Here is a 25376-nt window from a genome sequence, read left to right as displayed (position 1 = left end):
CACTGTTTTGCACCACCCCCACAGTCATGTGATCACAACTCAGGCGCCTGACCACCAACTTGCATTTACAACTGGTTCCACCACTCTGCATTCAAATGAACATTATTTGCAATCTTTACAGCTGGTTTCCAGCAAAACATCAATTGGGAAAGTTGGATTTGCTTAACAACCATGTGATTTTGCTTAACAGTTCTACAATGTGCTTAAAAGACTGCGGTAAAAATGGTTGTAAAATTGGGTCCAGTCATGTGATAACTTGATTTATGACCATTTCATTTTACAATGGAAATTTTGGCCCCAATTATGGTCATACGTCAAGGACTGCCTGTAGTACATGTATTAAAATGAAAGCAAGTAAAAGTAGAAATTAAAATAGATCCTAATAATTGGAGAAAATAATACAATGGCAATGTACTTGTACATGCTTAACCTGCACTGGTTTCAGTGAAAAAGGATACTCAGATTATTATTTACCACAGAGATGGGAGCAGAGACCTATGTAACAATCAAAGGAAGTTGGTTGTTTTTATGAGAATAAAAGAAAACAAATTATCTTGCAAACTGCAGAGAAAGGTTTGAAAAGAAGTTGTACATGATATGAAGAATCTCATCAATATTTCTTTTATCTTTTAAAGGTTTTCCTTACAATGTTAAAAATAAAAGAAATACATTTGCATGTTAAAAATAAACATGTGAATATATAGTCATTGACAATTTCTAAGGATATTCTACTGATAATAGAGATGGAATTGACCTAATAACTGAACTTTTTTTCTAAAATTGCAAATGAGCAATTGAATAGAAAATCTGAAGTGATGGAATAAATCTGCACAAGAAGGAAGAGTTTGGATATAAATGTAACAGAGAAGAAAGCAATCAGAATAGAAAAACAAAACAGAAGAAAAATTAAAGAACAGAAAATGAGCAGAACAATTTCCTACAATCCCAAGAAAGTTTCTGGATTATTTACAAGAAATGTATCATTTCTTCACAAAAGCTAATTATGCAGCACCATATAAAAGATATGCCATTTGTAATATAATTCTTATGCTTATGGGTAAAACAGGTAAACACACAGTACCTAAAAGTTCAGTTTTGATGACCAGAAGGAAACTTTACTATGACAGTTGCGTCTGTTTTGAAAATGCTGAAGGAAGCATATCTTAACATACAGGATCTCCATTATAGTAAACACAGGTTTACTCAACTTGTGTTGAGTAAACACAACTTGTAAGTTCTCAACTTACAATTGTTCATTCAGTGACTATTTGAAGTTACTATGATACTGAAAAAAGTGACTTATCACAGTTTTTCACACTTATGATCATTGCAGCATCTCCATGGTCATGCGATCAAAATTTAGATGCTTGGCAATTGATGTCTGCTGATCTGTGACTGTAAAAAAAATTGATTGATTGGTAACTGATTTGTATTTATGAAGGTTGCAGTGTCTCAGGATCATGTGATTACCATTTGTAACCTTCTGACAAGCAAAGTCAATGAGGAAGCCAAATTCACTTAACCACCATGTTACTAACTTAACAACTGCAGTGATTCGCTTAATAACCGTGGCAAGAAAGATTCTAAAATGAGGCAAAATTCACTAACCACTGTCTCACTACATGTATTGGTGTCATACATTCTTCTTCTGGATAGTCAGTTTGCTATAGTCCTAGGTTTTGGCTAGGTTTCTCCTACTTTAATTGAATGGTCACATTTTAAGCAAATATAGTTATGATTACATTACAATCTGAACACAGTTAAATGAAATAGGCTGATATTTCATGGGCTATCCCTGTTTTATTTAAATAAGGCAGACACCTAAATTCCACTGATGCTTTTCTTAAAGTGGATTAATATGCTCCATCTTCAGTGTCATCACTTCTCAACATGTACCATTTCAGATTTATTGGGCATTAGTCTTCCAGCCACATCACACACTTAGTATATTATCCATAGCTTGCAAGATGATAAAGAAAACTCTAAAATTGCAGAAATAGACCTGAAGAATTGTAAAATAAAACTACTAAACTAGGGCTACTACTACCACATGTGGTGGTCATGCCCAAAAGTCAAAAAATTTTGGAAAACAATTCAAAGTCAGCTGGAAGAAATCACCACCCAAAAAGTGCCGCTCAGACCGGAAACATACCTATTAGGAATACTGACAAAGGACTATAAAAAAGAGACACAATACTTGATAATACACATCCTAACCGCAGCTAGAATCGTTTTAGCACAAATGTGGAAATTGGAAGATACGCCACCAGAAGAAAAAATAATACAAAAAACAATGGAATGTGCGGAAATGGATAAACTGACCAAAGAAATACAGGGAAAAGAAGATTCAGACTATTACTTAATTTGGCAAAAATGGTACAACTGGTTAGATAAAAAGAACACGAAATAAGGGAATACCACCCAATGATACAAAAATAAGGAAATAAAATGAAATATCGTTATATAAACATTGATACATGATGAAGGAAAATATATATAGATATATAGATATATAATTACCAAAGTAGCTCTATTTTCAAAGTTCAAGCTCTATGACTTGATTTCACTGTATAGTTAGTTTATGTATAGTTTGTTTAAACGTCTATGTGTGTATGTGTATGTTTGTCTATAATAAAAGATTTAAAAAAAAAACCTACTAAACTAGGGCAAGAAGCAACTGATGAAAAACATACTCAGATTTTTTTTATGGAAAAAAATCTTGGCATGAAGTTAAGAACATAAATTTCTCTGATATGGTTCAGTCGTTTTAACCAACATACTGTCCACTCAGCAGAGTTTATACTACAAGGAAATTTTTGTACAAACAGTTGTACAAATAGTTTCTATGGGGAAAATAGTTACCCTGAGTTTTGATGGGCAAAACAACATATTCATATATGCCTATACAGCTGCAGAAGGAAGAAGTGCATTCCATATGGATTGATACAATAAGACGTACATTTGTTGCTACTTTTAAGTATACAACAGTATACTGAATATATTACAGTACAGCAGTAAAAGTTATAATAAACTATCAAATTAAATGTTAATATACAGGTTGATCATAGTTTATGCTACAGACCCCCAAGATGTGAAGGAATTTAGAAGAAATGGAAAAGGCAAAATAAATTTAAAATATTGTTGGGTACTGAATTTAGTTCATCCGTGTTTTTCTTTTTATTGAGAATCTGGAAAACAAAGACAAGATTAGTCTTTTCAGTTTTGAAACTCTTCCTTCTTGCTCCATCACTTTAATTTTTTTATTCATTTGCCTTCTTTGCAATTTTAGAAAAAGATTCAGTTATTAGATCAATTTAAATGTATTCTGCTGATTTCTGAATTGCCTATTTTTATATATAAAATAATTTTAAAATGCAAACACTTGATTTTAACTTTTAAAATTATTATTTGTTGAAGAAAGCTAAAGTGTGATTAAATAGCTTTAATATAATCTAAAAATTTCACATTTTTATAGTAGAAATATTTTCCAAACATAAACAACTAGTTGACCTGGAATTGGAAGTCTGCCCATCCATCCATTTATTTGTATGCAAGTCTAGTTCAGTTCTATTAATCTATTGTTTTATTAAGATCTGAAAAATGTCCCACTTATTGCTTTATATAGCATATACCATTTCAATAATGAACGTGCTTTTGTTAGAAATAATTGTACAATCTACCTGCCTAGTGAGTATATTATAATTTAAATTGATCAGTTGTAAATCAAATCCACATTGCTAAAATTTTCAAATCAAAAACATATAACATCACGTTACAATAGATACATTTTTGTATAGCTTTTGCATAGGTTAATAACAGAAAATTCTGAATTTTTAACATACAGATTAATAAAAAACAATTATTATTTACAGAACATGTTATATTAATTTAACTCTCATGAAAGCCAATTTAACTTTGAGGGCTCCAGCCCCAAAGATTTAGCATTATAACTTGAAGGATTGGGTATTATTTTTTTACTGGCTCACTTTTGAAGACAGAATGCAGAAATAATCAAGAATTACCATCATCACACATTTTCTGGGCATTATCTGAAAACTGTAAAGCGTTCTAATAAAGTGAACACAAGCATCATCCATATTTTTTAAAAAAAACTGTTATTTTAAGCTATGGATGTTGGGAGCAACACCACAGATTTGAAAGTTAAACTAAGAATGTCATTCTTCATCTACAATCTGTTCTAATTGAAATAAACAAATTTACCATCAGGTATTCTTGCAAAAGGCCCAACTGAGCTAGAAAGGTACAGAACAGCTTAGAAAAGTGAACAATCCTCCTCTTTGGAAGTCCCAAGATATCAAGTATGGATCTTTTAGCAAAGATGTTACTTATTTCACAAGAAAAAAAATTTTTTTTACTTATGTGAATTAAGACACTAAAATATTCCTGTATGAATATGGTCGTTTTCCCCATGCGTTTTTTTAAAAAAACCAACTGGCTGCATCAAAATAAATTTATTTTCAGTACCTTCGGGCATTAACGGGAGTAGGTCAGACACACCCAATTCCCATGGAAAGCAACATGCAATGCTTATCTCAATGCATACATCCCTAAAATTTCTGGTTTCATTTCATCTGCCCGTTATTTTAATGAACGAGTTTATAACCTCAGATTTTTTTTTCCTTTACAAGTTTCAGAAGCAAACTGACTCACCATCAAGAAGCATAAACCTTAAGTTTCCTTTTTAAGGAGCTTTGTTGTTATTTAGAGTCGGTGAAAAAGACTACTTTCAAGCTAAAGTCCAACTGAATGCTATTTCTCAGATTGTTAATGTCGTGCAAGACAACAGCTTAAGAAATTGGATTGTTGTTTGGTTTTTTTAACTTGTTAAAACTTGAAATATATATGCTAGGATATTTTGAAAATACATCTTTGTGTCATAAAATAACATTCAAACTGCAAAGCTCTTTCTTCTGTTGATGAAAGTAATGATGATACTTGCCAGCTCAAATATATGCCAACAAAGCAAAATTAATTCTTCTAAGGTACTGACACTCAGTCCCTTCAACTCTTCCTCTCCTTCATTTAAATCTCTCCGATAGCTAATTGCAGTATGAAATTGGTATGGTATATCCAATTCCCTCCCACATCAAATGGCCTCAGTACATTCTTAAAACTTACTGTGACTTAAAAAAAAAAGTATCAATGCTGCAATTATTTTTATTAAGTAGTCTTTTGCTATTTTTTTCTGGTTTTTTATAGCCATAACAGTTATTGTTATGACCAATGAACCAATAATCTTTCATTATATCTAGAATACTGTGAATAGAATACTTCTTTATTTCCCACTGGCTCTACTTCTTTCATTTTTTAATGTATATGGTTGTTTTAAAACTACATCATGCATACATTTCTATACAAGTTATTCTAAGAGGGTATTTTAGCATACATTGCATTCATTATTTTATCATCTTAGCCCACATTAGTCGATTAGGCTGAAAGACAATGAGAAGAGCTATCTGTCCCTATCCGTCCAGCTATCTATCCACCCACCCACTCATACCACAGGATGTGATGTGATTAGCTCCATACTATTGTATTTGTTTTGTTGTGGAAGGGAATGGTCCCTGCAGTCTTAAAGGAAGCAATGATGCATCCCCTCCTCAAGAGGCCTTTGTTGGAGCCAATGTGCTGGACAATTTTTGTCCTGTTTCCAGCCTTTCCTTTTTAGGAAAGGTGACCGATGAGATGGTTGGGCTGTGAGTAAAGAGGGCCCTGGAGGAAACTGATTATCTGGAGCCCTTTCAGTCAGGTTTCAAACCTAGACATAGCACTGAGTCAGCAATAACTGCATTTGTTGATGACCTTTGGAGGAACTACATGTATAGTACAGTGGTTTTTTTCTGGGGATTAGGAATGGGCAGTAAAGTTTTGTGGTGGTTGTCCTTTTTCTGTGGTTGAGTCAGTTAAGTCTGAAACCCCTAAAGAATAGGGTACCTCAAGGATTTACCTCACGCTCTTCTGTTTAATACTATTTGTGGCCAGTTTGGGATCAGGCATTATCAATATGAAGATGCATATCTGAACTACAGACTACCTGGACAATGCACTGCAGACTACCTGGACAATGCACTCAAAATCTTGTTTGCGCGTTTGGAGGCTATGAGGCAGTGGTGGGTTTGTATCAGTTTGCCCTGGTTCGGGTGAACCAGTAGCGGTGGCGGGAAGCTCCGCCCACCTGCCCGGACATCTCTGCACATGTGCAGAAGCAGCACGCCCATGCTGAAATTGAAACCCACTACTGCTATGAGGCCCTAGATGGGGAAAAATAGATTCAAGCTCAAATTTGACAGGACTGAATGGTTGTTTTAGACCCTCCCCGGAACCAGGGACAATTCATCTTTCATCCTGAATAGGATAACATTTCCCCCTTTAGGACTGCACAATTTGAGGGTCTTCCTGGACACACAGATTTGAGGAGCAGATGGCAACTGAGGTAACAAAGTCTTTACTCAGCTTCATTCTTGTGAACCAATTTCATGTCTATCTGGATCAGAAAGTTTTTCAGACACTGACTTGTGATTTGGTCACCTCATGCATTGATTTTTGCAATGCCTTCTATATGAGGCTGTCCTTGAATGAAGCTGCAGCTAGTCCAGAATGCAGCTGCATAATTAATTATTGACATGTCATATCATATCCATGTAGCAGTCTTGCTTTGTGAGCTGCATGGTTACCACTAGACTTAAGAAATGCAATTAATGTTACGGTTTTTATTGCCTATAATATAGAGAATATGATTAAGATCACCTGTTTTCTAAAGTATCTTCCTAGTCAGTATGACTGGGCAGAGTAGGGATGTTCCAGGTCATTCATTAAACACTACTATCTTATAGGACACAGGAAGTGTAACTTTTCTTTGCAGACTATGCCCTATGGAACACTAACTCCCAAGGTTTGTCTGGCTTCCATCCTGACTGTATTTAAAAGAGCCCTAAAAATCTATGTCTTCCCCTAGTTGTTGGATTGGAGTGAGTGATGGGTTGCCTGTATTTTACTCTTTAGAATGTTTTTTTCTAGATGTTTTTGGTTTTTAAATCAGTATTTTCTTACTTTTTTTTTTTTTTTTGGTATGCTATCCGGGATTATCAAAGAGTGGGGCAGGCATGTAAATTTAATAAAATAAAATATCTAAATAATCAAGTATGCAATTATATCATAACACACTACCTTTTGACATACTTATGACTTATAATAGCCCAACTAATAATATTCTTAAAAGCATCTCAAGCATCACAAAAGGCCTACCTTGAGTCTGTGGGAAATACGGAGCCAACAATTTCGCCCTTTTCTTCTCATAGCCCTTCTGGGTAATATCTCCTAAAAAATATAAGGTAGCAAAATGTCAGATGTAACGTATCATAAATGCAGGTTAGGCTATTTAAAGTTACTATATGTACATTTGCAGCTATGGTCAACTGAACCAGCTTTTTGATCTACCACCAAACAGTATTATTCAAGCCATTAGATCAAAATGGTATGATTACAAACCCTTCTAAAAACCATTATTGGTATTCCACACCACTTAAACTATCATAAACTTTGCATATTTTTCATCTGTTTTAACATGATCTATTTTTAACATTGCTCATGACTATTAATTTATTCAAAGCAAGCTGGATGGCAGTAACAAGCCTTGGGAGTCGTTATATAATATACCAGTGATGGCTAACCTTTTTGCCATCGAGTGCCAAAAGTGGGGGGAGTGTGGGGGGGTAGTGCATGTGTGTGCCCGCACCCATAATTCTATGTGCCCCGTCCCATGCACATGTGCGTGCCCCTCCCCAAACTCCCTCTGCTTTTGGCATGCAATGGTACGGTGGGCCACCAGACTTCCAGTGGGACTGGAAGTCAGAAAACAGGCCGTTTCTGGCCTCTGGAGGGTCTCTGGAATGGTGGGGAATGCCATTTTCGCCCTCCCCGGGATTCTAGAAAGGCTCTGGAGCCTGGGGAGAGCGAAAAATAGGCCTTCCGGTCCCACCTGAAGTCGGGAAACAGGCTGTTTCTGGCCTCTGGAGGACCTCCGGGGGGTGGTGGGGAAGGCCGTTTTCGCCCTCCTCAGGCTCCTAGAAAGGCTCTGGAGCCTGGGGAGAGTGAAAAATGAGCCTTCCTCACCACCACCCCCAGAGGCCCTCCAGAGGCCAGAAACTGTGTTTCCTGACTTCTGGTGGGCCCAGAAAACCTGAAAGTCAGCTGGCCAGGACACACATGTGTGCCAGAGCTCAGCTCGTGTGCCCACCAATATGGCTCCGCATGCCACCTATGGTGGCATGTGCCTTAGGTTTGCCATCATGGTAATATACACTAAAGACAAAGTAATATAGAAAATAGGTTACATGATGATTAATTTATGATGATGATTAATTTATTAAATAAAGCTCTATGACACTGATCTATTTGATATGCAGAAAGAACCATATGGCTGTTCTTTTTTCATTCTAAATTTATATTTTATCTGAATGTGTCAGTTCTTTAAGAAAGGCCAAATCCTTCACAAGGCTACATTATTACTTCAGGCTGTGCAAACAGCATGACAGAGATTCTCTTATCTCCCTCACCCCTTTTTATACTAAAAGAATCGAGACAGAGAAATTTTGAGCTTCTTCCTCGACTCCCTCCTCCCTTTCAGAACCAAGCTGATGTTTACTTAATGGCGGTTGGATACTTTCTTCAAGGTCATCTTTGCATTCCTTTACAGAATGGCAGGAAAAAAATGTTGAAATATGAAAGGATTAAAATAGAGCACAAAAAACATTAAGTTCAGAAACAACTGAAGTGCCTTTGTAGATTTGTCATCACCATTTTGTAACTGTATCACCAAAAGATTATTTGTGAACCATCCAGTATAGAGGAGAGATTTGAGCATGGACATCAGTCTAACGGAAACTGAATCTAAATACCGAAACTTATGGCCAAGATATTGCTTCTATAGTCTTTTTGGTGTAACAATATTATAGTGACACTGCTGAATAAAAACCCAAGTTCCAAAAAGAAGTAGAGTACAAATCGGTAATAAATTAGGATTCTAGTCTAAGACATAAATTCATAAATGAACTTTGCCTTTGACTTGTGGTTTGTTGCAAAAAAAAACAAACTTTGGGACGGGTCTGCCTCATACTATGCCGAAACACCACCACAGCAAGTCTTTCTGCTGTTATGTAATAATGTTATGCTGTTATATAAATATTATGCTGTTATATAAATATTATTTTATAGTACAGTGTAAGTATAGATTTTATACTACATTTCACAGGTACTTTTTTATTTATTGAAGTATTTAAAAACTATATACTCAGATCTTTGGAAACATTACAATCCATAAAATAGAAGAAAATAATGATGCACGATTAAAATACTTTAAAAGATTAAAACAATTTCCATAATAAGTAGTGAAGCATTAATTTTCCTCAAGGGACAATAGAGAAAAAAACAAAATGTAGTTGTTGACACATGAAATAGTAAAAAGAGGACCTCACCTGGAACTGAACAGTAAACACACCCTAGTCTCCAGGATAAGGGCATTCTGATGTTAAACACCTCCATCGGGAGGGCCTTGTTCCTATGTAACCATATAATACACTTTCAAGCTTCTGGGCGAATACATTACTGATAGAAATGTTGTTGTATTGGAGGCTTAAGCAGTTTAAGGCCTTAAATGGCAAAACTAGTGAACTCCAGCACAGGAATTATCTTCTAAAGACCCTTCTAATCATTATCTCCTGTAATTCTTAAAACTTAATTTACTTGGTAGCTGCAGTCACTGCAATTCCTCTAGCCTTAGTGTTACATATTCTAGATAGCAACCTCAAGGCAGCATTTAGTGCTGCTTTGAAGTCATCTTCAAGGACAGGGCTTGAGGCCACATCAGTATCCTTGGGGAGGCTAACAAGCATAACGTAAATCAAGGAAGCAGGACTCAGAAAAGTTATCTTTAATCTTCCTCCAGATCTATTGAACTACAATGTTCAGCATACACAGTCTGATTATTATGATTTTACACTTTGAGGTCAAGCCATTATAGTATAGTATGTTGAAGGCTGCGTCAAAAAAAACACAAGTGAACCATGTCTAATTAGATTGTTTTTGTTTCTATTTTAAATTTTACTTTCTCCTCTAGAATTTAAATAACTACAAAACATTGCTATGTTGTTTCATTTGGTTATCCATCCATTCATCTTCATAACTCTATTTTTTTTTAATTATGAAAAGGATAACAGTATTTCACTGTGTTGTCAGTAAAATGCCTCCACTAGAAGGTACAGAGATAGGGAAGCTTACGAGCAATACCATCATCCTATTAAGTCATAATTCTTGAACTCTTTCCAAATGCATTTCAGAACAATATTTTTTATAAGTGCTTTGGGTAATTTCCATATTGTTTAGCTTAAAGCAGTTACCAACAGAATATTTTCCATAATCAACATCTTTTTCTATGGTGTTTCAGCTTTCATTTCTTTATGTTTTATTTATGCTGGCAGTCCAGGTTCGAGACCTGAGTGCCATGTAACAGGGTGAGCTCCAATCCTTGCCTCAGCTCCTGCCAATTTAGTAGTTCAAAAGCATGCAAATGCGAGTAGATAAATAGGTACCACTTTGGTGGGAAGGTAACAGTGCTCTGTGACGTCATGTTGGCCACATAACTGCAGAAATGGCTGAAAGGCCTTGAAATGGAGATGAGCACCATCCCCTATAGTCAGCAAGAAAAGGAATTTGCAGGGACTCCTTTACACACACACACACATACACACACACACACACACACACACACACACAACAAAGAGTCTACAGCATCCCACAGTACTCTGTCAATCAGCTCTCAAATCCAAATGGGAATATCAGAACAATAATGTCATTTCACATAAAAGCAAAAGACTCATCAATCCTCACAAAATAAGATATGCAAGTACTCACATGAACTATTTGTCACCAGTATTTCTGCAGACACTGTTATACATTATTGTTTCTTCATTTACAAGACAATCACTAACTCACAAAGAATAAAAGGTTGTGAAGTCCTAGCAGTACATGGGAAGGATTTAGTAAAGGAAATGATAAACACAGTCAGATAGATGCCTTTGTCCCTTTTAAAAATCATAGTCACATTTGAGTATGCAAGATCACATATAAAACACTAAATGTATCTCTGGGGGAAAATGATACATACACAAAATGGAAGACAATAGATTGCTCTGGCCATTTAAAGACAGCCTATTGATTTAATTCTGTTTGGAAATGTCAACTGAGTTTTGTTGCTGAATTTGCAAAAAAAAAAAAAAGTAATATTCCAACTGCATTAAAATACATTGAAGTCATCATCAATCATACAAATGTATTTACAAAATAGAATTTATTTTTTAAAAAATCCTCAAGAATAGCCCTCTTCATTCCTAATGTCTTTAACAGAAAGGATTTTTTTCAGAGTATTTTAAAAAGGATCTGTGCAACAGAAATCAACTGGTATTAGAATTTGAGAGCTCATCTTTCAACACATGTGTAATTGTCATTTAGGTCAGAGATAAACTGAAGATGCCATAACTGAAGCCTTTCGCTGCTTTGGAAACGAGCTATGAATACCTAAATCCAGATTTTTTTTCCTATTATTATTTCTCCAAGGATTTTTCACAATCTGACCCAATTTTCCTAGTTAATGTCAGAAGATGTAGAATCAAGAGTACTTTAAAACAGCTGGTATACAACTTTTCCCAATTTTATCAAAAGTACACAATATTATTATGATTATACTTCAAATTACATGCATATCCAGCTGATCTGCATTTCTATATCTCTTATTCACTTTAATGTAAGAAATAAAGTGCAAATCAATAAAAGCAGAAACCAGAAAAAAGACAAAAACAAAAAAGTCTTATGAAACGGATAAAGCAGCTTCGTTTTTAAACATTAGCTCTTGACCTCACGAAGTAAAATTGGCCAATCTTGTTGTTATACCAATAAGGCAATTCATCAGGAGAGAGCAAAAGCATATAATCAATCCATAACGACACTGCCTTTAAAATGTAACACCGCTCCTGCGCGAGCTGCACTGGTGGTCTTCCGGGTGCGATTCAAGGTGCTTGTCACCATCTTTAAAGCGCTCCATGGCTTAGGACCTGGGTATTTACGAGATTGCCTTCTACCACCGATAGCCTCCCACTGACCAATACGCTCCCACAGAGAGGGACTCCTCAGGGTGCTATCGGTCAAACAATGTCGACTGGCAACCCCCAGGGGGAGAGCCTTCTCTGTGGGGGGACCTGCCCTCTGGAATGAACTGCCCCCAGAGATTCGTATGATCCCTGACCTACGTACCTTTCGCCGTGCCCTTAAGACTACTGTTTCAACAGGCTGGGCTGGTTTAAGAACAGATTTTAATGGGTGTTTTGGGTTTTAATATAGGGCCAAATCATTTAATATGTTTTAAACTGTTTTTAAAATTTTATAGATATACATGTTTTAGTATGGCTGTGCACCGCCCTGAGTCCCTTGGGAGAAGGGCGGTATAAAGATGTAAATAAATAAACAAATAAACAAACAAATAAATAAAATAAGAAACAAATAATAAAATAAGCTTTGTCCATACCCAATATATTCAAAGTTCTTCATATATTGATAAATTTCAGATTTTCAGTGTATAATTCAATGGCTTGGAACCACTGACCAACTCCCCTCCAGATGTTCCTGCAACTGGTTCCATCTTCTTCTGAAGCCATCTGAAGAGGTATCGAGGAAGCATCCGAGGGAGTCATCACATGTATAAACTTAATACAGTTGTCCTCTTTGATTATTTCTTTTTATCTAGGGGTACGTAAATTTTATTTCAAGGGTCACCTGCCTCTCTGGAATTGCTTTCAACAATTATTGAAAATTGGTTAGAATTTTACATACATATAAATAAATGTTCATTCTAGGTAATGATAAATCAATATGGATACATTCAGCCAAATTTTTTTTTTTTTTACTAGGGTTGAAACTTTACAATAAATCCTCTAGATTACTTTTTTTCTCCTGTTTGGCTATTGTTTAAAACAATCTCTTTAATTGTGTTTCCTTCTCTTGATGCAACTTCAAATTTTCTTCTTTTGATGCTATTTATAATTTTCAAGTTGCACTGCAGATTTTTTCATAGCTTGACTTCCCACTGTAAGATATCAATGAATTTTCTAGTTGTTCTTAAGTGTCTGAAAGTTTGAAGATGTGAATAGAATGTTAACAACACAATGAATAATAGGCCAATGATATATTTTTTTTTGCTGGCAGGCCTGTATATTTCTAGCTTTAATGTAATGACAACAAAGACTCTAATTTAAAATGTCTGTTTGATCTCTAATTCAGATTTTAATAGGTTATGCTTTATACAGAGGCTTTTTCCAATACCAATAAGGATTTATTCCCTTATTTATTCATTCATCACATTTATATTCCATCCAGGAGCACACAATGGTGACATTCTCTCCTGCAATTTTTCTGTTCAATAGCAATCCTGTAATGTAGATTGGATTAAGAGATATTCTAGTGATCCTTGATGGCTAATGAAAAATTCAAACTTAGGCCTGTATTGCATTAATTCAACACCTTATCATTATACCACGCTAGTTTTCATTTCCCAACCCTCTATGGATTTTCATTCTACTTGAATTTCTGTTTTTAACTTTAGTCCTAACAGGCATTTAATTTTTATTTAAGGCTATATAAAATGAATTACATATATCACTAAGAATTGTCAAAGCAGCCAGAAGAAATACGAGCTTGTTTGTCTTAATCATGTTAAATTTTGAAATCCAGTTAGAGAAGAGCCTGTTGGGAGACAGGGGGTTGTGTGTTCATCTATTTGAATCTTATTGTGCACTCAAGGCAATTTCGGAGAGACCAGAAGCAACTCTGAAAATAACAGCTGCTGTGAAACACTTTGGCATTAGTTGGGCCCCGGCTGGTAAGTTTATTTTCTTCAAGGAAGATGTAAGTGAAAGCAGTAGGAGGCAATTCTTTATCTGGGTTTTTGTCTGGCTGTTTGCTCATGGAGATGGAATTCAGTGTAATGATACTAATTCTGCTGAGTGTGTAATACATTTTGCCTTGCATTGTTAACCTCCTTCACACTTTTAAGATAAAAAAAAAAAAGAACACAAACAGGAATATTGAAGTTGATAGTGCAAATATTATCATACTATATTGTTGGAGCTTGAAGCATAGCTGGGGAGTGACATAAGGGAATAGGAAACTTGCTCATTACTGGTGTAAATTAAATTTTGTTTTCAGTCTTTGAGAGAGGGGATTGGCAAACCGCAGATCATAATCTTCATACAGCTCCTGACAGGCTTCTCTGTAGCCAAGCAATGGCTTCCATGTATCTTCCTGTTGTCTCTACCAGTCTCCTAGACAGCTGGTTGATGTACTTCTGGTAAGCCCAAAAGTGGGCAGCAGAGTTGTTCCCTTTTCCTGCGAAATAATTCACGAACACTCCTTAACAATCCATTCATTGTATTGGCAAGAGGTCCACAAATGTGAAGGAGTTAAAGGATAATATTCCAGAGCAATTCACCAAACCAACTTCTGGTGAACTGCTGTGAAACATCTACCCTCTCTGTTAAAGGACTGCTGGATGAGAAGAGGGAAACCTCATCCCTCTCTTCATGGTGATCTTCTTGAATGTGACTACTTTTCACTATAATGGGAACCCAGAACAAATAAGTAGGGGACAACTGACAGGGGGGCAAAGTATTTTCTCTTTCTCTTTCCAGTTATCAAATGCCATTTTTCCCCTATGGCAGGAAAGAAGAGGTGGGTAAAAGAGTCCCTGGGTTTGAGAACAAGACGCCTCATAGTAAAAATGGCAGAGAGGGTGGCAAGTTTGCAAACACATGGGCATTTGACTTATAAGCACATAATGGAAGATTGAATGGGTTCAAGAATAAAAGATCAAGAAATACATGTTTGGGTTGACATAAGGAGGCGAGAGGTTTAAACAACAAAATGTATGAATCACTGTGTAGACGTGGTTTGCCGGGTTGGAAGCAAATGGAGAATATAAATGGTATTTTTATAAACCAGATTTGATTCTGTTTCTTTTTTTCCTATCTCATGCTTTTAATTTATATAACCTACTATTTTTACTCCTTTTCTCTACCCTACATTATGTTGAATATTCTGCCAGAAAATAGGGTAGTTGGTATCTATGTATATTTGTATGGATTTGCATTAGGGACAGGCAGTTCTTCAAAGCCAGTGTGGGCATGCATACTTTGCTGGTTGATGCCTCCTTAAAGAAGCGGAGTCTTTTCCTGGGTTTATATGATTGTTACAGAATTCAAAGAAAATACATGTTTGAGATCAAGAGGCATTAAAAACCTGCCCGCACCCACAAAGTACCTTTTTGCATCCTGTCAACACTTTTTTACCTCCAACACCTATTTTTTGGATTTGTGCAGCTACTATATGAGCAGAGGAAATTATGTATCTTCTTTTAAAAGGTGTTGACAGGTAGAGGAGAAGTGCCCTTACTGTGAAGCACCTTTTCTGCATATCCATTGTATGTATGTACAGTATGTATGTATGTATGTATGTATGTATGTATGTATGTATGTACAATGGGGCAAAAAAGTATTTAGTCAGCCACCAATTGTGCAAGCTCTCCCACTTAAAAAGATGAGAGGCCTGTAATTGACATCATAGGTAGACCTCAACTATGAAAGACAAAATGAGAAAACAAATCCAGACAATCACATTGTCTGATTTGGAAAGAATTTATTTGCAAATTATGATGGAAAATAAGTATTTGGTCACCTACAAACAAGCAAGATTTCTGGCTCTCACAGACCTGTAACTTCTTCTTTAAGAGGCTCCTCTGTCCTCCACTCATTACCTGTATTAATGGCACCTGTTTGAACTTGTTATCAGTATAAAAGACACCTGTCCACAACCTCAAACAGTCACACTCCAAACTCCACTATGGTGAAGACCAAAGAGCTGTCGAAGGATACCAGAAACAAAATTGTAGACCTGCACCAGGCTGGGAAGACTGAATCTGCAATAGGCAAGCAGCTTGGTGTGAAGAAATCAACTGTGGGAACAATAATTAGAAAATGGAAGACATACAAGACGATCTGGGGCTCCACGCAAGATCTCACCCCGTGGGGTCAAAATGATCACAAGAACGGTGAGCAGAAATCCCAGAACCATATGGGGGGACCTAGTGAATGATCTGCGGAGAGCTGGGACCAACGTAACAAAGGCTACCATCAGTAACACACTACGCCGCCAGGGACTCAGATCCTGCAGTGCCAGATGTGTCCCCCTGCTTAAGCCAGTACATGTCCGGGCCCGTCTGAAGTTTGCTAGAGAGCATTTGGATGATCCAGAAGAGGATTGGGAGAATGTCATATAGTCAGATGAAACCAAAGTAGAACTGTTTGGTAGAAACACAACTTGTCATGTTTGGAGGAGAGAGAATGCTGAGTTGCATCCAAAGAACACCATACCTACTGTGAAGCATGGGGGTGGCAACATCATGCTTTGGGGCTGTTTCTCTGCAAAGAGACCAGGACGACTGATCCGTGTACAGGAAAGAATGAATGGGGCCATGTATTGTGAGATTTTGAGTGCAAACCTCCTTCCATCAGCAAGGGCATTGAAGATGAAACGTGGCTGGGTCTTTCAGCATAACAATGATCCCAAACACACCGCCTGGGCAACGAAGGAGTGGCTTCGTAAGAAGCATTTCAAGGTCCTGGAGTGGCCTAGCCAGTCTCCAGATCTCAACCCCATAGAAAACCTTTGGAGGGAGTTGAAAGTCCATGTTGCCCAGCAACAGCCCCAAAACATCACTGCTCTAGAGGAGATCTGCATGGAGGAATGGGCCAACATACCAGCAACAGACTTACAGAAAACGTTTGACCTCTGTCATTGCCAACCAAGGATATATAACAAAATATTGAGATGAACTTTTGATATTGACCAAATACTTATTTTCCACCATAATTTGCAAATAAAGTCTTTCCAAATCAGACAATGTGATTGTCTGGATTTGTTTTCCCGTTTTGTCTCATAGTTGAGGTCTACCTATGATGTCAATTACAGGCCTCTCTCATCTTTTTAAGTGGGAGAACTTGTACAATTGGTGGCTGACTAAATACTTTTTTGCCCCACTGTATGTATGTATGTAATTTTAAACAAAATAGAGTGGATGTTTTACTATCAATTTCCTCCACTTTCTATTCTTTCAGAGCAAATTTACTCAGTAAGTAAAAATAAAAAGGTTTTCTCTAAATATTTTTTTTCTTCTCAAACATCTTGCTATGAAAAATACAGATACATTGGGTTGATTTCACTGCAAGGCAGTGTCAGTTAATAGTCATCTACCAGGTACCTAAAATAGTTCATATTGTAATCTCTCAATCTGGAACAGCTTTTTTTATAAACCTCTATTGATTGAATGTGTTATGGTCTACCAAGCCAAGACTGATTCTTGGTGATTACAGGACAAGTCTCTGCACTTTTCTTGGCAACGTTTTTAGATACAGTTTTCCCTTGCCTTCTTTCTAGGGCTGAGAAAGAGGGACTGGCCAAAGGTCATCCAGTTGACTTTCATGCCTAAGGCAGGACTAGAACTCAGACTCCTGGCTTCTAATCCAGCACCTTTAACCACTATATCAAACTGGATCTCCTGAAAAAAAGCAACTCACACCTCTTTCTTTAGTTCCACAGCAAATTTGTTTAGTAGGATTGGTCTAAATTTATTTTTCACTTGCATTCAGGAAATTATCCTTGCACTTTCCAAATTCAAAGCTCTGATATAAATTAAAAGTATTTACTTTTGTTGCTCAGAATAAAAGTGTTCAGGTACAGACATTTAAAAAGCGCAGGATTATTGTTGATTACTGCCAGAGAAGCTAGAAGTAGCAAATAAATTTGTAAGCTACTAAAATGTACGTGGAACTATACAATTTGAGGAAAGGCCATTTTACCTGGCCCTAAAGAATTAAAAATATGAACCTTAAGATTCCTGTGAAAATTTCAGAGAAATTCTGATAAATCAAAGCACCATTATTTCTGAAATACAGGCTTCAACAAATATAGTCCAGTGCACGGCACAGTAGTCCTAGATTTGGGATCTCTACATGTCATGGCCTCATGTGACTTTAAACAATTCATTAGCTCACAGACTCAGTTTCTCATTTGTTATACAGGAATACCAAACAGCCCTAGAAGAGACCGTGTGAATGAAAAGATATTGGCAAGCATTTTGTTTGTTTAAAAGTGATAAAACTGGATAGTCACCAGCCAGCAAGTCAGTGCTGTGTTAACTTGGGGGGGTGGGGGGGGGGCAGCACATTATCCTACAATGGGCACCTCTTAAATATCTACACCTTTCAATTTTTCCTCAGGGTAATTGCTGCCTAGCAACCAATGAACTACAAGTTATTAAATGTTATATTAGAGCCAAACCCCTGCAGTCAAAGGAACCTACATGTCCAGGCCCAACATGTGCCTATAGGTGAACACCAAATTCTCTGCAACTTAAAAGAGTTGCTTTTCCACAACTGGAGCCAAAAATCCCTTTTAAAGAGTGCTGTTCAATCCTTTTAAGGTGGTAACCGCAATTAATCATGCTGCACTTTCACAATGAGAGCTTTTCAATTCTCTCCTCTCCCTTATCCTTATGGAATTAGAACAAGGAATCATTTACAATGTAACAAATGAATAGCTGGAACAATAAACAAATCACCCCTCTCTTTCCCAAGGAAATAAAGCAGTTTCCAGAACAAAAGGGTCCAAATTATACTGTGAGCTGGAAAAGATAGCAATAGCAATTAGACTTATATACCGCTTCACAGCGGTATTTACAGCCCTCTCTAAGAGGTTTACAGAGTCAGCCTATTGCCCCCAACAATCCGGGTCTTCATTTTACCCACCTCGGAAGGATGGAAGGCTGAGTCAACCTTGAACCTAGTGAGATTCAAACTGCTGAATCGCAGGCAGCAGAAGTAGCCTGCAGTACTGCATTCTAACTACTGCGCCACCGCAGCTCTTATACTTGTAACAGCTGCATTTCAAAAATCTAGAAATTCACATTTGAGGGATCTTGTGCCATTGATTTAACTGTGACAAACTGCTGGTAACCATAAAGAGTGGTATCATCTTCATTTTAGCCATTGTCTATCCACTGCAGGATGAAAGCTTCTTCTGCATCTTTCCAATCAATACGGTGCCAAGCTTTCTTTTACCAATTGGGACCGCAATACTTGCTGATGTCATCAATCCATCCTGTTTTAGGTCTCTTTTGCTGTATAGCCAGACTAAAGTAAGCAAAACTAATAAACTTCCAGGAAACCACAATCTCAGAAAACAAAGGATCTAGAGCAGATTGAAAGCTGTTTTAAAGCTGTTGTTTGCTAACTGTTAAGGCTTCTTTTGAAAAAAATACACAAGAAAGGTAAAAAAGATTTGCAACTACACAAAGCTATACAATATGTACAATTATAAACTCGAAGAACTGGTTCCAAATACATTTTCCATTTATGCAATAAAAACAAGTTTACACAATTAAATCCAACATGGAATTTTGTTTTCTTGGGGTGATAATGCAATTTTTCTTTCAGGCAGAAGTTGCAGTTTTTTTCAATATTCTGAACCAGAATATTATGCAAAGCAACAAAAGTATTAATATGATTACATAAAGAATATGAAGATTATTTTAGAAGCTTCTTGTACACTTTACAAGAACATTATGCTATGGATATGTAACTTTTCTGGTTGTAACCAAATACTTTTGCAACAGCCTAAGCTTTGGGGGAGGGGAAAGTTATGCCTCTCTTTAAAAACTCTTTTTTTGTCAGACCAGTGTTTATAAATCCTTTATTTTTTGAGCACTTTGGATTATTTCTAAGACTTTTTCGGAAAATTAAGATTGCTCACCCTGTAAACTCTCATAATTCTACAATGCAAGGAGCATTGATAATAATTTAAAGTCGCCTTGATGTGAGCTGGATAGCAAATAAGTCTAATAAATAAAATAATTTAAGATGAAAATTATTAAAAACACCAGCAAAATGAGCAGAATAACCGCATTTACCATGAAGGTGTCCACTCAGCACCATCGGAAACACCTGAATTAAGCCTAGTATACCACTCCTAAGCATATTTAAGTGTTAAGTCAGTAGTGGTTACTTGCATGAAGGACAAAAAAATGTAAGATACTAAGGTGGCTAGAGTAACTAAGGAAATAAAAGAATATTATCATGACTTATTCAACTTGAGCCGTATTGATATACCCATGTGGTTTTCTTAGCAGTAGCATGAAAATGGTTTTGCTTTTTATTTTACTTTATCATCTAATGTACACCACTAGTATTTCCTTCATGTTTCTCACCTGACCACTAAATAGATTCAAACCTACTTAGCTTTTTTGATACTAGGTAGGATCAGGTATATATTCAGGTATATATATATATATATCTTCTCATCATTCCCATCACCCATCTCCTCCCACTTATGACTGTATGACTGTAACTTTGTTGCTGGTATCCTTACAATTTATATTGATATTGTTTCCTGATTGCTTATTTGTAATCTATGAGTATCATTAAGTGTTGTACCTTATGATTCTTGATGAACATATCTTTTATTTTATTCACACTGAGAGCATATGTACCAAGACAAATTCCTTGTGTGTCCAATCACACTTGGCCAATAAAAATTCTATTCTATTCTATTCTATATTATTAAATGCTCTGACACACAAATAAAAATAAGTGTAAAATCAGCCTATGGTGACAAGGCTTGTTTCATAAATCCCAGGCAACATAGTTTGCTGGAAACCGGGAACTTCTGACATATAAAAAGTTGATAATTCTTCCAGTAGAGGATAAGAAAAACCAAAGCATACTAGAAAATAAATTGTCAAAATAAACTGTCTGCTTCCCCAGAATCAAGATAAAATCAACAGGAAAATCAATTATAGCATTTCTCATTAAAAAGTGAAAAAGTACATATATTGGGACCCTTCAACCTGTAAAATGAACACAAGGCTATATGTAAAGTGGAGTAACTTCATCTCCACCGCAGACCACCCCAACGATGCCCTTGAAGTGATGTCCCGGTGCCTGGAGGCCGTGCGGGTCTGGATGGGGAGGAACAGGCTTCAACTCAACCCATCCAAGACCGAGTGGCTGTGGATGCCGGCGTCCTGATATAGCCAGCTGGTGCCTCTCTGGCTATTGGGGGCGAGTCAGTGGCCCCCACGGAAAGGGCTCGCAACTTGGGCGTCCTCCTGGATGCACGGCTGTCTTTAGAAGAGCATATGACGGCCGTGGCCAGGGGGGCTTTTTATCAGGTTCGTCTGATACGCCAGTTGCGTCCCTTTCTGGATCGGGACTCCCTATGCACAGTCTCTCATGCCCTCGTCACCTCTCGCCTGGACTACTGCAATTCTCTCTACATGGGGCTCCCCTTGAGGAGCACTCGGAAGCTCCAGCTGGTCCAGAATGCGGCCGCGCGGGTAATTATGGGGGCGACATGGCGCACCCATGTGACACCTTGCCTGCGTGAGCTGCACTGGCTTCCGGTGGTCTTCCGGGTGCGCTTCAAGGTATTGGTTCTCACCATTAAAGCGCTCCATAGCTTAGGGCCCGGTTATTTGCGAGACCACCTTCTGCCACCGATAACCTCCCACCGGCCAACTTGGTCCCACAGAGAGGGCCTCCTTAGGGTGCCGTCGGTCAAGCAATGCCGACTGACGACCCCCAGGGGCAGAGCCTTCTCTGTGGGGGCACCCGCCCTCTGGAACGAGCTACCCCCAGGAATACGACTAATCCCGGACCTCCGGACCTTCCGTCGAGCTTTGAAGACCTTCCTATTTCAGCAAGCTGGGCTGGCTTAAAATTTTAATGGGTTATTTTAAGGGTAATGGGTTTTAATATTTTGGGAAGCCAATTCGATTTAATTCTGCTTTTAAATTATTTTAAATTTTGTATTGTATGTATTTTAATTTTGGCTGTGCACCGCCCTGAGTCCTTAGGGAGAAGGGCGGTATATAAATTTAAATAATAAATAAATAAATAAAAATAACTCAGTTCACCATTTTATTAGTGCTAACATCCACTTACCAAATCACATTTCTAAATAAATGTAGGAATGGCTGGTTAACATAGAGATGCCCATGGAAAAAGAAATTGATTTTCAAAATCTATTTTTTGTGTTGCAGAAATGACAAGAATTTCATCTTTATCTAATCTACAGTGAGAGCAGGAAAGTTTTTCCCAGGTTCCTCTGCACCGAGTATTGCATTTAAAATGTTATTAAACAAGTATATTTTTAAAAATCAAAGTCACTGCTATGTGCCCTTAGGCTCACCTTATGAAAGCATTTATTTAAGTACCCATATAATAAGAGAACCCTATTAATGATAGGGTAAGAGATAAATAAATACATTTTAATACAAACAAGTCTAAACATCTGAAATCACAGAATTAAAAATGTTAGTTAAAGACAGCAAAATCAGGTTAATAAAAAATTAATGTATGTAACATAAATTATCTAATGGAACACAGTTTAAGCAAATTTACTCAGTAAATTATACAAGTTTCAATTAAAACTATGAATAACTGTCATAACATCTTAATCTGGCCAAAACATTTCAGCCAACTATCTGTCCTTTGTTCACCTCATAGTGCACTGGCATTATGTAATAGTAATTTCAAAGACTATTGACAGCTACATCAGTTAAATGTTTAATACTAAAGACGATGTTCCAATTTCATCTGGGTATGCATTTCATCAATTTTGGTTTCAGGTGAGCCACTAGGAAATATACTTAAGGAAAAAAAGTGAGCAAATGTCATGAAAATACTTATTATAATTATGACCCCACTTCTACTTATTTCCACAGCTTATTTATCTAATTTAACATTTACAAATTATTATTCATAATTATGTGCCATCAAGTCAGTGTCAACTCTTAGTAATTATGTAGATAATTTTTCTCCATAATAATCTGCCCCTAAAGTTGTTCTTTAAATTTTCCAATGGTGCATCCATCAACACCATAACAGAGTTCACCTATCGCTGCTGATCATCCTTTTTTTCTCTTCCCTTCCATCTTTCCAATCAATAGAACCTTCTCAGAGAGTTAGGTCTTTGTGTAATGTGCCCACAGTAGGACACTACATGGCAAAGCAGACTGGCTCCAAGTTGGCAAAGGAGCATTTGATTGGTTTTTTTTTTTTTTTTTTTTTTTTGCGGGGCGGTGGGGGAGAGAAATGGGGATAGTCTTCCTTTGACTTTGGCTTCTCTTCTCGGCAATTCCCACTGTTTCCTTTCTTCTGTTTCTTCGTCCTTGGCAGTCTCTTTTCCAATTCACCCTTAACAACTTTTTTAAGTCCATTCCTTAGTTCCTTGGTTCCCCATCACTGATGTCCAGGATGTCAAAATGATTTATGATATTCTCCTTGAAAATAGTGGGTATATACGCAAGGTCATCTTGTGGAAACAGCTTGGCTTTCTTCTCCTTCTTTAGCTTAACATAGAAATTGTGCATGATTACTTTGCGATCTGTCCTATGTCAGCACCTTGTCATGTTTTTGATGTGAGAACTTCGCTCTTCTACTTCCTTTTAGCAATAATAGTCAATTTGATTTCTATGTATTCTATCTGGTGATATCAATGTATATGGGCATCATTTTGATTGTTTGGTATTATTCTTAGCTATGAAGAAACTGGAGCAGTGGAAACGTTCCTGCTTCATTTTGGTTTCCTAAGCCAAACAATACAACTACGTTTTCCAACTTTGGCATTCTGGCCTCTAATCAGAAATAGCACATTTTGCTTGTATGAACGATTGACTCCTTTGTTTTTAATTGCCCTGAATAATAAACAGTGTGATATTCTAGCTGAAAGTATCCAATCCCGGTCTATCTCAATTTGCTAATTCCGAAGATGTCCATTTGTACTTATTTCATCTTTCATCGTATTCATTGTTCTGAGCTTCCCCGTGTCCATGCTTGTTACATTCCATGTTCCCACTGTAATTCTGTCTTTGCAGCTTTTTTTTTTCTGCATGGCAACATCAGCAGTATCTGTCCGACAGTCATTAATCTAGCCACGTCATAAACACCATGAGTACACTGAAAAATTCTCCGCTCCTCTCAGTAGCATACTGTGTGCCATCTGATCTGAGGAGCTTTCGTCCAGCACTATATCACCAATTATTTTAAATTTTCTACCTATTGGTTTTCTTGCTAAGAATACAGAAGTGATTTACCATTGCTTTCTCCCACAGAGTATGAATTTATGTCTTTTATCATGTTACTAAAGTGATAATTCATCTCCAGCATCTTCCTCTATCTCTGTGGCCCAACAAAGATGACTTCTTGCTATAGCTGAGTAGCTGGGATGACCTTCTTGCATTGGGTTTCCCTACTGGGAATATATAAATATTGGCATACGTTATTTACATTCTTCACTCATTCTCCTGCCATGATGAGGCAGGACAGCAAAAGCTGGGGTAGGGGAGAGTTGTCTATAAAAATAGTTTTATTTAAAAACAGACATTAGGCAAAAACAATAATGCAACCAATAAAAGGGAGCACATTATAACATTCAGAGCATTTAATTGTATATTGTATATCATAGATTCTACATTTAAATTGAACTACATCTAGGTTTGACAGGAGTCCAAATTTTACCCACTAAAATCGAATAATCTTTATGTATCAGAATTCAATAACTGAAAGCTAGATTAAATTACAACAAAATGCAAGCAATTTTCAAGAATACAATATAAGATGTGGGCAGCATACCTTCATTCCCACATAATACTGAGTAGTTATGTAACACTGGATTATAATAATAATGTGTAAATTTATCTACCATGGTTCTTTAAATAGGTCCATCAAAATATACTCCCCCAAAATACAGCCACAAGATGAGTCAGTATTATATGTACCAGTTTCCAGACTCTCCAAAGAAATATATGCAAATGCATTTATAATTTATTATAAATTAGTTGTGATTTTTAATTAGCTTGGCAGTGAAGCAAATTTGCTTCATCATTTGGAATCTTATAAACCTCTTATATAAAGCAACTGCTGGGAAAAAAGGTTTCAAATCTAGATAAAGTTAATCACATATCTAATACTCATCAAATGCAAACTTATCTGCATATACAATATATACTTTCTCAAACTGATCAGTTCTACTCCCATAGTGGGGATCAATTGGACCTTTAAGTCACAACCCAGCCTTATATGGCCAGAGATAGTCACCTGACCACTGACAGTCAATAAAGAAAAAGAAGAGGTTCTGTCAGATTTTGGGTAGGAACAGGTTGGATGTCTTTTGTGAGACAGTTGGTTGGAGTCCTGGACGAC

At 36.8% G+C, this 25376-nt stretch overlaps 1 protein-coding gene across 4 annotated transcripts in view; it reads right to left on the bottom strand.

Annotated features, from left to right (window-relative positions):
* DIP2B (DIP2 acetate--CoA ligase B (putative)) overlaps positions 1–25376 on the bottom strand; it is a 198013-nt gene that overhangs the window by 99023 nt on the left and 73614 nt on the right. For all 4 annotated transcript variants that reach the window (XM_034412436.3, XM_034412437.3, XM_034412438.3 and 1 more), the window contains exon 2: positions 7267–7338. In XM_034412436.3, the coding sequence (XP_034268327.1) occupies positions 7267–7338 (72 nt within the window). The remainder of the gene's footprint in view (positions 1–7266; positions 7339–25376) is intronic.

This window comes from Pantherophis guttatus, chromosome 2, assembly GCF_059756535.1.
Source record: "Pantherophis guttatus breed Tessera chromosome 2, ASM5975653v1, whole genome shotgun sequence".
In the NCBI taxonomy this organism is placed as follows: Eukaryota; Metazoa; Chordata; class Lepidosauria; order Squamata; family Colubridae; genus Pantherophis; species Pantherophis guttatus.
This window is presented reverse-complemented; position numbering and strand designations above follow the sequence as displayed.